Source organism: Coregonus clupeaformis, chromosome 13, assembly GCF_020615455.1.
Source record: "Coregonus clupeaformis isolate EN_2021a chromosome 13, ASM2061545v1, whole genome shotgun sequence".
NCBI classification, from domain to species: Eukaryota; Metazoa; Chordata; class Actinopteri; order Salmoniformes; family Salmonidae; genus Coregonus; species Coregonus clupeaformis.
In genome coordinates, this window is record NC_059204.1 from 9,083,217 (window position 1) to 9,099,997 (window position 16,781).

At 44.8% G+C, this 16,781-nt stretch overlaps 1 protein-coding gene across 1 annotated transcript in view; it reads left to right on the forward strand.

Moving 5' to 3' along the window:
• The first annotated feature begins 1,021 nt into the window (after positions 1–1,021).
• The window catches only part of LOC121580085 (scavenger receptor cysteine-rich domain-containing group B protein), a 36,472-nt gene continuing 20,712 nt past the window's right edge, over positions 1,022–16,781 (forward strand). The window contains exon 1 of the mRNA XM_045224612.1: positions 1,022–1,148. Within this exon, the coding sequence (XP_045080547.1) occupies positions 1,022–1,148 (127 nt within the window). The remainder of the gene's footprint in view (positions 1,149–16,781) is intronic.

The following is a 16,781-nucleotide window of genomic DNA, read 5'->3' on the forward strand; positions in this document are numbered from 1 at the left end:
GTTTTCTGTTGGGTCTAGCTGTGGCACTCTTCCACTCACCGCCACCTGGGTGATGCATGGCACTGGCATCCATTTTGTGCCAGCATGCTCACCACAGGTCACGACAATTTCTCTGTGCCCAGTGTTTTAGCAGCCGGCCAGTGAGCAGTGGGGTAGGTAGGTGGCTCGGCGGCCATTTTGGCCTGGTGGAATAGGCCAGTCCACTTCATGCTCCAGCAGGGCACACTGGGAGCTGCTTTACTGCCAATCAATCAGACTGAGCGTGGCACTCTCCTCTCTCTTTCAGTGGCACACACACACACACACACGCACCCCGGTTTCAGTTCAGTGCGCATGGTTTTTGGAAACGATTTATGCTCCAACTACAAACTTCACTTGCCTGAAACTATTATCAATACTAACTCCCCAATATTGTATGGTAATTTGACTGTAGGGGTTCCACTACTAAAACAATCCAACACTAGGTTAGTACTATGACCAGGGAATACAATGGTTATTGATTATGAGTAGTAGTAGTAGTAGTAGTAGACAGGAAGAGAGACGGAGTCAGAGAGAGAGACAGAGAGAGAGAGACGGAGTCAGAGAGAGAGAGACAGAGAGAGAGAGACGGAGTCAGAGAGAGAGAGACAGAGAGAGAGACGTCAGAGAGAGAGACAGAGAGAGAGAGAGACGAGAGAGAGAGAGAGAGAGAGAGAGAGAGAGAGAGAGAGAGAGAGAGAGAGAGAAGAGAGAGAGAGAGAGAGAGAGAGAGAGAAGAGAGAGAGAGAGAGAGAGAGAGAGAGAGAGAGAGAGAGAGAGAGTCAGAGAGAGAGAGAGAAGAGAGAGAGAGAGAGTCAGAGAGAGAGAGAGAGAGAGAGAGAGAGAGAGAGAGAGAGAGAGAGAGAGAGAGAGAGAGAGAGAGAGAGAGAGAGACGGAGACGGAGACGGAGAGAGAGACGGAGACAGAGAGAGAGGGTCCAGTGCACTGACAGTTTGTGTGTGTTCCACCAGCCTGATGGGATCGTCAGTCAGACAGAGAGCCATGCGAGGCCAGCGTGTAGAGGAGTGTGTGTGCAGGCCGTGTGGAGGCTGGAAGGTGACCGTCTGGCTGCTGGCATCCCTGCTAGGGTCCCTGCTACTGGTGGCCGTCGGCGTGATGCTGCAGATCGGTGAGTGTGTGTGTGTGTGTGTGTGTAATGGAGTGATATTTTACCACTGCTCATTTTGAATTGGGAGACAATCTATTTTAACCCATAGTTGTCTGAGCTGAGTGTGTTTGCAGGGGGGAGAGGGGATGAGTTGGGGAAGCCAGGGGAGGGTTTGGGGTGTGTGTGGAGTCAAAGAGAGTCAGAGAGCCAACACTACAACAGCTCAAGGAGTGCTCCCCTTCTGTCAGATAAGTGGTTCTTTGTAGCTCAGTTGGTAGAGCATGGTCCTCTGGATTTATTTTGATTTAACCAGGAAAAGCCCATTGAGACCCAGAGTCTCCTTTTCAAGGGAGACCTGGCCAAGAAGGCAGCAACAATCAATACATTACAGAATTAAAACATACAATTTGATCTAGCCTAAAAAAAACATTTACACTTCTCTGTAACAGAGTCTCCCATCAACATTTTAAATTCATTCAGTGGCACTAACATGAAGCATGGATTGTAGAGTATTCCAGGACTATGGTGCACAAGACGAGACGGCAGTCTTCCCTAATACTGTAAATGTCCTGGGGACTTTAAGTAGCAGCCACCTAGCAGAACGGGTCTGGTAACCGCTGGTGGTGAAGGAGACCAGACTACAGTAGCAACCACCTAGCAGACCGGGTCTGGTACCTGCTGGTGGTGAAGGAGACCAGACTACAGTAGCAGCCACCTAGCAGACCGGGTCTGGTAACCGCTGGTGGAGAAGGAGACCAGACTACAGTAGCAACCACCTAGCAGACCGGGTCTGGTACCTGCTGGTGGTGAAGGAGACCAGACTACAGTAGCAACCACCTAGCAGACCGGGTCTGGTAACCGCTGGTGGTGAAGGAGACCAGACTACAGTAGCAACCACCTAGCAGACCGGGTCTGGTAACCGCTGGTGGTGAAGGAGACCAGACTACAGTAGCAACCACCTAGCAGACCGGGTCTGGTAACCGCTGGTGGTGAAGGAGACCAGACTACAGTAGCAACCACCTAGCAGACCGGGTCTGGTACCTGCTGGTGGTGAAGGAGACCAGACTACAGTAGCAACCACCTAGCAGACCGGGTCTGGTAACCGCTGGTGGAGAAGGAGACCAGACTACAGTAGCAACCACCTAGCAGACCGGGTCTGGTAACCGCTGGTGGTGAAGGAGACCAGACTACAGTAGCAACCACCTAGCAGACCGGGTCTGGTAACCGCTGGTGGAGAAGGAGACCAGACTACAGTAGCAACCACCTAGCAGACCGGGTCTGGTAACCGCTGGTGGTAAAGGAGACCAGACTACAGTAGCATCCACCTAGCAGCCCGGGTCTGGTAACCGCTGGTGGTGAAGGAGACCAGACTACAGAGGTGAAGCGGGAGTTTACCCAAAAGGGCTTTGCAGATAAACACATACAAATGTAGCTTTCTGCGCATATAAAGTGAGGTCCAATCCACCATTTGGTACAAGGTGCAATGGTGGGTGAGTGACTTGGCATTTGTAATAAAGCACAAGGATGCATGATAAACAGAGTTCAGTCTCTGTACGACAGAGGAGGCTGCATGCATATACAATTTTTTATACAATATTATCCATATTAACTTTAAAGGACAACTTGTCATCCAACCATGTACCTGGGTATTTGTAGGATGAGACTTTTAATGGCTAAGCCACCAGATGTGACAATGCTAACCTTCTCTGGCTGAGTGTGAGCTCTGGTAAAGGTCATGAATTTTGTTTTCTGTACATTCAAGACCAGTTTGAGACCATAAAGGGAGGCCTGCAGTGACTGAAAAGCAGTCTGGAGCTCTTCAACAGCCTGAACCAGAGAAGGAGCACATTAATATATGACTGTAACATCTGCATATAATTTAGATGCAACTTTGCTGGTCCAAAATCATTCATACAAATTGAGAACAACACAGGAGCTAAAATGGAACCTCTATTCATCTCAAGAAAGCTAAACTTGTGATTGTCAGCATACACACAGTGTTCTGTCAGAATGATACAGTGCTATGAAAAAGTGTTTGCCCCCTTTCTAATTTTCTCTACTTTTGCATATTTGTGATACTGAATGTTATCAGATCTTCAACCAAAACCTAATATTAGATAAAGGGAACATAAGTGAACAAATAACAGAACATGTACATATTTATTTCATTTATTTCATAAACAAAGCTATGCAACACCCAATTCCCCTGTGTGAAAAAGTAATTGCCCCCTTACACTCAATAACTGGTTGTGCCACCTTTAGCTGCAATGACTCCAACCAAATGCTTCCTGTAGTTTCAAAGCATCCCCAAAGCAGCACACTACCACCACCATGCTTGACCTTTGGTATGATGTTCTTACTGTGGAATGCAGAGTTTGGTTTTCGCCAGGCATTACTGGAACCATGTCGTCCAAAAAGTTATACTTTTGAATAATCTGTCCATAGAACGTTCTTCCAAGAGTCATCCAGGTGCTTTTTGGCAAACTTGAGTCAACTTTTTGGACGAGATGGGTCCCATTATGCCTGGCGAAAACCAAACACTGCATTCCACAGTAAGAACATCATACCAAAGGTCAAGCATGGTGGTGGTGGTGTGATGGTTTGGGGACGCTTTGCTGCCTCAGGACCTGGACGACTTGCCTTAATAGAAGGAACCATGAATTCTGCTCTGTATCAGAGAATTCTACAGGAGAATGTCAGACCATCCGTCTGTGAGCTGAAGCTGAAGCGCAGCTGGGTCATGCAGCAAGACAATGATCCAAAACACACAATCAAGTCTACATGAAAATTGCTAAAAAGCAACAAATTGGAAGTTTGGGAATGGCCTAGTCAAAGTCCAGACCTAATCCCAATTGAGATGTTGTGGCAGGACTTGAAACGAGCAGTTCATGCTTGAAAACCCACACGTCACTGAGTTAAAGCAGTTCTGCATGGAAGAGTGGGCCACAATTCCTCCACAGCGACGTGAGAGACTGATCAACAACTACAGGAAGCATTTGGTTGGAGTCATTGCAGCTAAAGGTGGCACAACCAGTTATTGAGTGTAAGGGGGCAATTACTTTTTCACACAGGGGAATTGGGTGTTGCATAACTTTGTTTATGAAATAAATATGTAATTGTTGTGTTATTTGTTCACTTATGTTCCCTTTATCTAATATTAGGTTTTGGTTGAAGATCTGATAACATTCAGTATCACAAATATGCAAAAGTAGAGAAAATTAGAAAGGGGGCAAATACTTTTTCATAGCACTGTAGTTCCTAAACCAATTTACTGCCACTTCACTGAGACCAATGTTACTGAGTCTAGCTAGCAACAATTCATGGTCAACTGAATCAAATGCATTTGATAAATCAACAAACAGAGCGGCACAGTGTTGCTTTTTATCAAGTGCACTTATGATGTAATTTGCCACTGCTATCGCTGCAGTTGTGGTGCTGTGCCCCGATCTAAAGCCAGACTGAACAATCAATTAAGAAGTTTTTTTAAACTGTGAGTTCACTAGGGATTCATATACTTTGGCCAGGATAGGGAGTTTGGAGATAGGACGATAGTTATTAGCATCTGAGGGATCTCCACCATTTAGCAGTGGGAGGACATTCGCTGATTTCCAAATGCTGGGGATGGAATTGGTCAAGAAAATGTGAGCCACAGGTTCAGTAATAATACCAGCTGTTATCTTTAAGAGGTAGGGATCCAGGTCGTCTGGACCTGCAGACGTTTTAGTGTCTATTGCCTTCAGTGCTTTATAGACCTCAGCATAAGAAAGAGGCTCAAAGTTTAAATGGTTAACATGAGGGCCTATAAGCCGGAATCCCGCTTAAGAGACAGGTTGAAGCCTGCTTGACAGAGATGCTAAGCTGCTAGCCATCAAGCTAACGAAGTTAGTACCAGATGAGTTTTGCAATGGAGCCTTCTTTGTCCGGAGAACTAAATGAACGGTTCCAGCGCTGTAGGAGCTGTATCTATTACGCTTTGTTTCGGGACAAACCGGATCACTCTGAGTTCCAATGCGGCAATTGTTTACTTGCCGAGGATTATAGGCTTGAGGTGGCTTCCTTGATCACGGAGGTAGCCAACCTACGTAAGAAACTGGGGGAAACGCAGAGTGGAATGTTTACATTTTCTACGCCGGTGGCTGGACGGCTTTCGCGCTTGTTGGATGCATCGCCGCCTTGTCGTTTGTCGTTATCCAACTGGCCGGTGTTGCCCACCATCTGATAGATCCGTAGAAGGAGCACAGCATGAGGAGAAAGGCAATCAACGATGGTCGCATGTCACGAGCCGTGGAAGCCAAAGACAGCGACCTCAGAGATAGTTACGCCGTCCTGGAGCCTGATTTTCCTGCACCTTCGTCGCTGGGGGTGCCTGTGTCTGCGGCTGCAGTGCCTACTACTACGATTTCGAAGTCGACGTCGGCAACCTTCCGTCCCTGCTCTGGATCGAGCGTGGCTTCTCCATCAGTCGGCCTGCATCCTGTGAAGCGTGGGAGTGGGCGGATTTCCTCGTCCTTCACACCGGCCGTGATTTTGGGCAGCTCCATGGTAAGAAATGTGTTCACCGTTCCTGGTGCAAAAACAATGTCCTGTCCCGGAGCTTGAGTAAAGCATTACTAAGCTGCTCCCGAATGTACTAAGTCAGAACATGGAAATCGATTATATCGTAGTCCATGTGGGTTTTAATGACATTATGAAGGGCAGCTCTGAATATCTGGCCCTGTGTCCTCTCTGAATCATTTACATTTACATTTACGTCATTTAGCACACACTCTTATCCAGAGCGACTTACAAATTGGTGCATTCACCTTATAACCACTTTACAATGTTTTATTTATTATTATTATTATTATTTTATTTTTTGGGGGGTGGGGTGGGGTAAGGGGGGGGTAGAAGGATTACTTTATCCTATCCCAGGTATTCCTTAAAGAGGTGGGGTTTCAAATGTCTCCGGAAGGTGGAGAGTGACTCCGCTGTCCTGGCGTCGTGAGGGAGCTTGTTCCACCATTGGGGTGCCAGAGCAGCGAACAGTTTTGACTGGGCTGAGCGGGAACTGTGCTTCCACAGAGGTAGGGGAGCCAGCAGGCCAGAGGTGGATGAACGCAATGCCCTCATTTGGGTGTAGGGACTGATCAGAGCCTGAAGGTACGGAGGTGCCGTTCCCCTCACAGCTCCGTAGGCAAGCACCATGGTCTTGTAGCAGATGCAAGCTTCAACTGGAAGCCAGTGGAGTGTGCGGAGGAGCGGGGTGACGTGAGAGAACTTGGGAAGGTTGAACACCAGATGGGCTGCGGCATTCTGGATGAGTTGTAGGGGTTTAATGGCACAGGCAGGGAGCCCAGCCAACAGCGAGTTGCAGTAATCCAGACGGGAGATGACAAGTGCCTGGATTAGGACCTGTGCCGCTTTCTGTGTAAGGCAGGGTCGTACTCTCCGAATGTTGTAGAGCATGAACCTATAGGATCGGGTCACCGCCTTGATGTTAGCGAAGAACGACAGGATGTTGTCCAGGGTCACGCCAAGGCTCTTCGCACTCTGGGAGGAGGACACAACGGAGTTGTCAACCGTGATGGCGAGATCATGGAACGGGCAGTCCTTCCCCTGGAGGAAGAGCAGCTCCGTCTTGCCAAGGTTCAGCTTGAGGTGGTGATCCGTCATCCATACTGATATGTCTGCCAGACATGCAGAGATGCGATTCGCCACCTGGTTATCAGAAGGGGAAAGGAGAAGATTAGTTGTGTGTCGTCTGCGTAGCAATGATAGGAGAGGCCATGTGAGGATATGACAGAGCCAAGTGACTTGGTGTATAGCGAGAATAGGAGAGGGCCTAGAACTGAGCCCTGGGGGACACCAGTGGTGAGAGCACGTGGTGCGGAGACAGCTTCTCGCCACGCCACTTGGTAGGAGAGACCGGTCAGGTAGGACGCAATCCAAGAGTGAGCCGCGCCGGAGATGCCCAGCTCGGAGAGGGTGGAGAGGAGGATCTGATGGTTCAGAGTATCAAAGGCAGCAGACAGGTCTAGAAGGACAAGAGCAGAGGAGAGAGAGTTCGCTTTAGCAGTGCGGAGAGCCTCCGTGACACAGAGAAGAGCAGTCTCAGTTGAATGACCAGTCTTGAAACCTGACTGGTTTGGATCAAGAAGGTCATTCTGAGAGAGATAGCAAGAGAGTTGGCTAAAGACGGCACGCTCAATAGTTTTGGAGAGAAAAGAAAGAAGGGATACTGGTCTGTAGTTGTTGACATCCGAGGGATCGAGTGTTGGTTTTTTGAGAAGGAGTGCAACTCTCGCTCTCTTGAAGACGGAAGGGACATAGCCAGCGGTCAAGGATGAGTTGATCAGCGAGGTGAGGTAAGGGAGAAGGTCACCAGAGATTGTCTGGAGAAGAGAGGAGGGGATAGGGTCAAGCAGGCAGGTTGTTGGGCGGCCGGCCGTCACAAGTCGCAAGATTTTATCTGGAGAGAGAGGGGAGAAAGAAGTCAAAGCATAGGGTAGGGCAGTGTGAGCAGGACCAGCAGTGTCATTTGACTTAACAAACGAGGATCGGATGTCGTCAACCTTCTTTTCAAAATGGTTGACGAAGTCATCCACAGAGAGGGAGGAGGGGGGGGGGGGAGGAGGATTCAGCAGGGAGGAGAAGGTGGCAAAGAGCTTCCTAGGGTTAGAGAATTTAGAGTGGTAGAAAGTGGCCTTAGCAGCAGAAACAGATGAAGAAAATGTAGAGAGGAGGGAGTGAAAAGATGCCAGGTCTGCAGGGAGTCTAGTTTTCCTCCATTTCCGCTCGGCTGCCCGGAGCCCTGTTCTGTGAGCTCGCAATGAGTCTTCAAGCCACGGAGCTGGAGGGGAGGACCGAGCCGGCCAGGAGGATAGGGGACATAGAGAGTCAAAGGAAGCAGAAAGGGAGGAGAGGAGGGTTGAGGAGGCAGAATCAGGAGATTGGAGGGAGAAGGATTGAGCAGAGGGAAGAGATGATAGGATGGAAGAATGCGACGGCGCATTTCCTTCTGAGTAGGGGCAGAGTGAGTAGTGTTGGAGGAGAGCGAGAGAGAAAAGGCTACAAAGTAGTGGTCGGAGACATGGAGGGGAGTTGCAGTGAGATTAGTAGAGGAGCAGCATCTAGTGAAGATGAGGTCAAGCGTATTGCCTGCCTTGTGAGTAGGGGGGGACGGTGAGAGGGTGAGGTCAAAAGAGGAAAGGAGTGGAAAGAAGGAGGCAGAGAGAAATGAGTCAAAGGTAGACATAGGGAGGTTGAAGTACCCCAGAACTGTGAGGGGTGAGCCATCCTCAGGAAAGGAACTTATCAAGGCATCAAGCTCATTGATGAACTCTCCAAGGGAACCTGGAGGGCGATAAATGACAAGGATGTTAAGCTTAAATGGGCTAGTGACTGTGACAGCATGGAATTAAAATGAGGAGATAGACAGATGGTTAGTTAGTTAGCTAGAATAGTTAGCATACTAGCTAGCCATTGCTTTCAGACAAAGAAGAAACCCCTCCTTTCACGGCACGAACACACAGAGAGAGCCAAGCTAACGTTAACTAGTCACCCATGTCCCGAATTCCTTGAACGACTCTGGCTACCAATATGTAAAAACAAAACACAAATGTAGGTTATAACTTACCCCTAGCAGCTACTGTTAGCTAGCCAAGTGCAAAGCTAGCCACTGAATTGACTCAGCCAGTTCGCGTCTGTTCGCTAGGTCTTTCCAGCTATTGTTTACTAGTAGCTATCCAGGTAGCAACAAGCTAGCTAAATTTCAAGCACAGTAGCCACTTACTACCTAACGTTAACGGTTCAGACAATGAGGTTAGAAAACAGCTGAATGGTAGGCATTATTGTATGTAATTATTGTAGGCAGCCAGCTGGCGTAATTACAGGCACTCTCAGGCGTGAAACAACTATACCGTTGCTAATAGTTGCCAGTAGCTACCCGCCAGCTAGTCCAGGTGGTGGGTTAGCTAGCTAGCTTCGTGCTTCACCGGGCTCAGCCGAATACAATACTAACCTACAATAATTACATACAACAACCCACGATAACTACCTACAATACCTAACTACAATCTAAATACATAGTTTAAGCTTTACTCGACAAAGCCCAAACTATGTATAAAGCCAAGCTTACCCGACGACCTCCTCCTCTCCATAGCTCTCCACTGTAGATGGAATCATGACATTGAACACTTTAGCAGGATTCTTGCTCTTCACAATTGGCTATGTGATTATTGCAGCTCAATGGGTGTAACTTTTGTTGACAATTTCGATACCTTTTGGAAACAAAACATGTTTTATATGGAGGATGGGATCCACCCAAATCATTTGGGTTCCTGGATCCTTTCACAGCATTATAAGGCTGCGTTGAGAATGACTTAGCAATGACCCAAGCCCAGCTCAGCTAATCCCTACCATTGTGACACAGAGTTGTCAAAATGCTTCAGCAAATGTACATTACACCAGGGGCGTTGGTAGACACAATATAAGTACCCTAATTTATGTCCCTCTAACTGCCCTGAATGCCACCGCTGATCCTACAGCTATTGTGTGCAGTAACCAAGAACCAGACTTATACTGTTAGCACTGAGCCGGTGTGCCCGAGAAGGATGGCCACTGTGTGCAGCTCACCCTGCACTAACATAAAGAACATGAGCACATCTACTGCTGCTAAGCTTCCCAGTAAAGCAATAAAAACAAGCAAGCATCCCAGAAGAAAAGTGCTCAAAATAGCCCACGTTAACACATGTAGCTTAAGAAACAAGGTTAATGAAATCAATAATTTGCTAGTAACAGATGACATTCATATTCTGACTATCTCTGAAACTCACTTCGATAATACCTTTGATGATACAGTGGTAGCAATACAAGGTTATAACATTTTCAGAAAAGATAGAAATGCAAATGGTGGAGGTGTTGTTTATATTCAGAACCACATTCCAGTAAAGATTAGAGAGGATCTCATGTTAAATACTGTTGAAGGAATATGGCTCACCTAAAGCCAATTCTGGTGGGAAGCTGCAATAGACCACCAAGTGCTGACAGTCAGTATTTGGATAACGTGTGAAATGTTTGATAATGTATGTGATATCAATAAAGAGGTATACTTTCTGGATGATTTAAATATTGACTGGCTTTCATCAGGCTGCCCACTAAAGAGAAAGCTTCAAACTGTAACCAGTGCCTGCAACCTGGTTCAGGTTATCAGTCAACCTACCAGGGTAGTTACAAACAGTACAGGAATTAAATCATCAACATGTATTGATCATATCTTTACTAATGCTGCAGAGATTTGTTTGAAAGCAGTATCCAAATCCATTTGGATGTAGTGATCACAATATAGTAGCCATATCTAGGAAAACCAAAGTTCCAAACGCTGGGCATAATATTGTGTATAAGAGGTCATACAAGTTTAGTAGTGATTCCTATGTTGTTGATGTAAAGAATATATGTTGGTTCGTGGTGGGTAATGAGGAGCAGACAGACACTGCATTTGACGCATTTATGAAATTGCTTATTCCAGTTACAAATAAGCAAGCACCCATTAAGAAAATGACTGTAAAAACAGTTAAATCCCCGTGGATTGATGAGGAATTAAAAAATTGTATGGTTGAGAGGGATGAGGCAAAAGGAAAGGCAAATAAGTCTGGTTGCACAACCGATTGGCAAACGTATTGCAAATTGAGAAATCATGAGACTAAACTGAATAAAAAGAAGAAGAAACAATACTATGAAACAAGGATAAATGACATAAAGAATGATAGTAAAAAGCTTTGGAGCACCTTCCAATTATATTTTTGGAAAAAAGGCAAACTCAGCTCCATGATTCATTGAATCAGATGGCTCACTCATCACAAAACCATCTGATATTGCCAACTACTTTAATAATTGTTTCATTGGCAAGATTAGCAAACTTAGGCATGACATGCCAGCAACAATTGCTGACACTACACATCCAAATATATCTGACCAAATTATGAAAGACAAGCGTTGTAATTTTGAATTCCATAAAGTGAGTGTGGAAGAGGTGAAAAAATTATTGTTGTCTGTCAACAATGACAAGCCACCAGGGTCTGACAACTTGGATGGAAAATTACTGAGGATAATAGCGGACAATATTGCCACTCCTATTTGCCATATTTTCAATTTAAGCCTACTAGAATGCCCCAAGGCTTGGAGGGAAGCAAAAGTCATTCCGCTACCTAAGAATAGTAAAGCCCCCTTTAATGGCTCAAAGAGACAACCAATTAGCCTGTTACCAACCCTTAGTAAACTATTGGAAAAAAATGTGTTTGACCAGATACAATGCTATTTTACAGTAAACAAATTGACAACAAACTTTCAGCATGCTTATAGAGAAGGACATTCAACAAGCACAGCACTTACACAAATGACTGATGATTGGTTGAAAGAAATTAATGATACAAATATTGTGGGGGCTGTTTTGTTAGACTTCAGTGCGGCTTTTGACATTATAGATCATAGTCTGCTGCTGGAAAAACGTATTTGTTATGGCTTTACACCCCCTGCTATAATGTGAATAAAGAGTTGTCTAACAGAACACAGAAGGTGTTCTTTAATGGAAGCCTCTCAAACTTAATCCAGGTAGAATCAGGAATTCCCCAGGGCAGCTGTCTAGGTCCCTTACTTCTTTCAATCTTTACTAAAGACATGCCACTGGCTTTGAGTAAAGCCAGTGTGTCTATGTATGCGGATGACTCAACACTATACACGTCAACTGCTAATGCAACTGAAATAACTGCAACACTTAACAAAGAGTTGCAGTTAGTTTCGGAATGGGTGGCAAGGAATAAGTTAGTCCTAAATATTTCCAAAACTAAAAGCATTGTATTTGGGTCAAATCATTCACTAAACCCTAAACCTCAACTACATCTCGTAATGAATAATGCGGAAATTGAGCAAGTTGAGGTGACTAAACTGCTTGGAGTAACCCTGGATTGTAAACTGTCATGGTCAAAGCATATTGATACAACGGTAGCTAAGATGGGGAGAAGTATGTCCATAATTAAGCGCTGCTCTGCCTTCTTAACAACACTATCAACAACGCAGGTCCTACAGGTCCTAGTTTTGTCGCACCTAGACTACTGTTCAGTTGTGTGGTCAGGTGCCACAAGGAGGGACTTGGGAAAATTGCAGTTGTCTCAGAACAGGGCCGCACGGCTGGCCCTTAAAAGTACATGGAGAGCTAACATCAATGACATGCATGTTAGTCTCTCCTGGCTTAGAGTGGAAGAGAGATTGACTCCATCACTATTTGTTTTTTTATGAGGTGTAGACAAGCTGAATGTACCGAGCTGTCTGTTTGGAATGCTGGCACACAGCTCGGACACCCATGCATACCCCACGAGACATGCCACCAGAGGTCTCTTCACAGTCCCCAAGTCCAGAACAGACAACGGGAAACGCACAGTACTACATAGAGCCATGACTACATGGAACTCTATTCCACATCATGTAACTCAGTCAAGTAGTAAAATCAGATTTAAAAAACGGATAAAACTACACTTTATCTAACAGGCACACACACAGCATTTGCAAACAAATGCTAACACATGCACTCTACACACACACATTTTAATATTGTACATTTTGTATTGTAAATACAGTTGAAGTCGAAAGTTTACATACACTTAGGTTGGAGTCATTAAAACTCGTTTTTCAACCACTCCACAAATGTCTTGTTAACAAACTATAGTTTTGGCAAGTCTGTTAGGACATCTACTTTGTGCATGACACAAGTAACCTTTCCAACAATTGTTTCCAGACAGATTATTTCACTTATAATTCACTGTATCACAATTCCAGTGGGTCAGAAGTTTACATACACTAAGTTGACTGTGCCTTTAAACAGCTTGGAAAATTCCAGAAAATATGTCATGGCTTTAGAAGCTTCTGATAGGCTAATTGACATCATTTGAGTCAATTGGAGGTGTACCTGTGGATTTATTTCAAGGCCTACCTTCAAACTCAGTTCCTCTTTGCTTGACATCATGGGAAAATCAAAAGAAATCAGCCAAGACCTACGAAAAGAAATGGTAGACCTCCACAAGTCTGGTTCATCCTTGGGAGCAATTTCCAAACGCCTGAAGGTACCACGTTCATCTGTACGAACAACATTACGCAAGTATAAACACCATGGACCACGCAGCCGCCATACCGCTCAGGAAGGAGACGCGTTCTGTCTCCTAGAGATGAACGTACTTTGGTGCGAAAAGTGCAAATCAATCCCAGAACAACAGCAAACAACCTTGTGAAGATGCAGGAGGAAACAGGTACAAAAGTATCTATATCCACAGTAAAACAAAATAATCTGAAAGGCCGCTCAGCAAGGAAGAAGCCACTGCTCCAAAACCGCCATAAAAAAGCCAGACTACGGTTTGCAACTGCACATGGGGACAAAGATCGTACTTTTTAGAGAAATGTCTTCTGGCCTGATTAAACAAAAAATAGAACTGGTTTGGCCATAATGACCATCGTTATGTTTGGAGGAAAAAGGGGGACTCTTGCAAGCCGAAGAACACCATCCCAACCGTGAAGCACGGGGGTGCAGCATCATGCTGTGGGGGTGCTTTGCTGCAGGAGGGACTGGTGCACTTCACAAAATAGATGGCATCATCAGGAAGGACAATTATGTGGATATATTGAAGCAACATCTCAAGACATCAGTCAGGAAGTTAAAGCTTGGTCGCAAATGGGTCTTCCAAATGGACAATGACCCCAAGCATACATCCAAAGTTGTGGCAAAATGGCATAAGGACAACAAAGACAAGGTATTGGAGTGGCCATCACAAAGCCCTGACCTCAATCCTATAGAAAATGTGGGCAGAACTGAAAAAGCGTGTGCGAGCAAGGAGGCCTACAAACCTGACTCAGTTACACCAGCTCTGTCAGGAGGAATGGGCCAAAATTCACCCAACTTATTGTGGGAAGCTTGTGGAAGGCTACCCGAAACGTTTGACCCAAGTTAAACAATTTAAAGGCAATGTTACCACATACTAATTGAGTGTATGTAAACTTCTGACCCACTGGGAATGTGATGAAAGAAATAAAAGCTGAAATAAATCATTCTCTCTACTATTATTCTGACATGTCACATTCTTAAAATAAAGTGGTGATCCTAACTGACCTAAGACAGGGCATTTTTACTAGGTTTAAATGTCAGGAATTGTGAAAAACTGAGTTTAAATGTATTTGGCTAAGGTGTATGTAAACTTCCGACTTCAACTGTATGTTATGGTAGAGTAGTGTGTAATAATGTGCTGTGTTATGTATTGTTTTATTGTATGTAAATTGTGGTTGGACCGCAGGAAGCCGCTAATGGGGATCCGTAATAAACACAATTACAAATACAAATATCATAGTTTATTGTAACAGAGCTTACATTACAGGCCTGGGCCCCACCATTATCAAAAACTGAACCAGCAGATATGAAGTGCTTGTTAAAACCCCCTACAACATCAGCTTTATCCTTCACTTCATTAGAATCTATCATTAAATGGAAGACCAGAGGATACATTAGAACCTGACACTGATTTGATTAGCTTCCAGAACTGGGTAGGGTTGCTTAGGTTCTCTGTGACTGTATTTCGACAGAAATCTGATTTGGACTTCCTGATCAACCCTGTACATTTTGTTTCTTAGCGCTCTGAAGGAGGCCCAGTCAACAGGAGCATTTGTATGTCAAGCTTGAGCCCAAGATACATTTCTCTTTCTAATTAATTCTGCCAAGTTATCTGAAAACCAGGGATTGTCCCTTCCACTGATTCTAAATTTCTTCACATGGGCATGCTCATCACAAATGGACACAAATTTCATATAAAAATAGTCCCTGGCAGTGTCAACATCCGGGAATCAGTCTTACTCTGTCAACATTATGGTACAGATCATGTAAGAACGCTTGGCTCATCAAACTGTCTAAAATGTATTTTAAAAATATAACATGGATTGGCTTTGGTCATTTTTGTATTTCTAACGCAAGCAATTGCACAGTGATCACTGACATCATTACAGAATATCCCAGTCGATGTGTATTTGTCAGGGGTATTCGTTAGAAGAACGTCCAATAGTGTTGATTTGTTAGGTGCTCCGGGATTCGGTCTTGTTGGCACATTCATTAATTGCGTAAGATTCAGAGAGTCACACAGTTCTTTAAAAAAGAGTCAGATACAGATGGAAGCATGTCCCAGTTGAAATCTCCTAAAAGAATGAATTCAGAGTCATTTAGCTTGTGCAGGACATCAGAAAGAGAGTTAAGTGCGTCTCCCGAAGCCGAGGGCAGTCTGTAGCAGCCGACTACAGTGATGTGGGAGTCCTTATATGTTCACTTTAACCGCAAGCAATTCAAAATGTTTGGCTTTAGAAATCAAGAAGAATTTCAGAGGCGTTAAACTTGGATTTCACATAAATTGCAACCCCCTCCTCCTTTACTCATCCGATCCGTTCTAAAAACCGTGTACCTATCAATAGAAATCGAAGTTATTTGACACAGATTTCTTTAGCCAAGTTTCTGATAAAACCATTATGTCTGCATTTGTCGTATTGGGCCATATTCTAATCAAGTCTATGTTTGGAAATAGACTTCTGACATTAACATGCAAGAGGCCAAAACATGCTCTGTTTTTAAAATCATAGGGAGTCTGTAGAGATTGCATGGTATCTGCCGGCCCAGGGTTTGGTCGCACATTACCAGAGATCAACAATAAAAGCATAACAATATATCTCAGTTGCCTCAATGCGTGAGGACTTGGCGGAGCCAGCACCATTGTCACTAAAACGAGCTGAGTCTTTTCGACAAAGAAAAAAAAGTCATTAAAGAGTTTGAGATTTTGGAAGTATTCCATCAAGTGTAGGCCCACTTGCGTTTTGAGAATGGCACAAATGCAATTGCAGAGAGAGACCAAGTTCCTGGTGGTATTGACATGATGGTCTCGTCGGAGTGTTTTCGCAAATTGTAGGGCATAAGGCGAAGATAATTCACTCACCCATGGATCATTCAGCCTATTTAATCCAGGATGGCGTTGAGTAAAGATCAGGCACAGTAACAGATACATAATGTCGGTTTTTACTGGTCTTTCAGGTGTCCAACGACCAGTAGACGTTGTGTAGAACGACGTAGATTTTCCCACGGTGCATCAGCTTTTCCAATCTGGCAACCGATTCTCCACTTTTAGCCTTCAGTGCGCACCTGCGCTCCCATACCAGGCCTTGCGCGCAGACAGATGCTCCTGACTCGGCGCGCTCCAACTCCAAAAAGGTGTAGGCTAAAGTTCACGAGCACCCGAGTTAGAAAAAAAAAAGGCCTTTTCATTCAAAAATATTTGTACAAACAAATTTAGTAAAATAGTTGTTATATACAGCATCTAACTTCACATCAAAAGTGTTTGGTTCTGTAGACAGGATTAGGGTCATTAAAACATAAAAACTCAGATCTCAAGGATCAGACATACAAACGGACAGACTGATTGGCTGCCATCATGGATTGCACAAATAGGCTCAGTTGGTAGAGCATGGTCCTCTGTAGCTCAGTTGGTAGCGCACGGCGCTTACAACGCCAGGATAGTGGGTTCGATTCCCATGATCACCCACACTTAAAATATATGCACGCATGACTGTAAGTCGCTTTGGGGGAAAAAAAGCGTCTGCTACATGGAA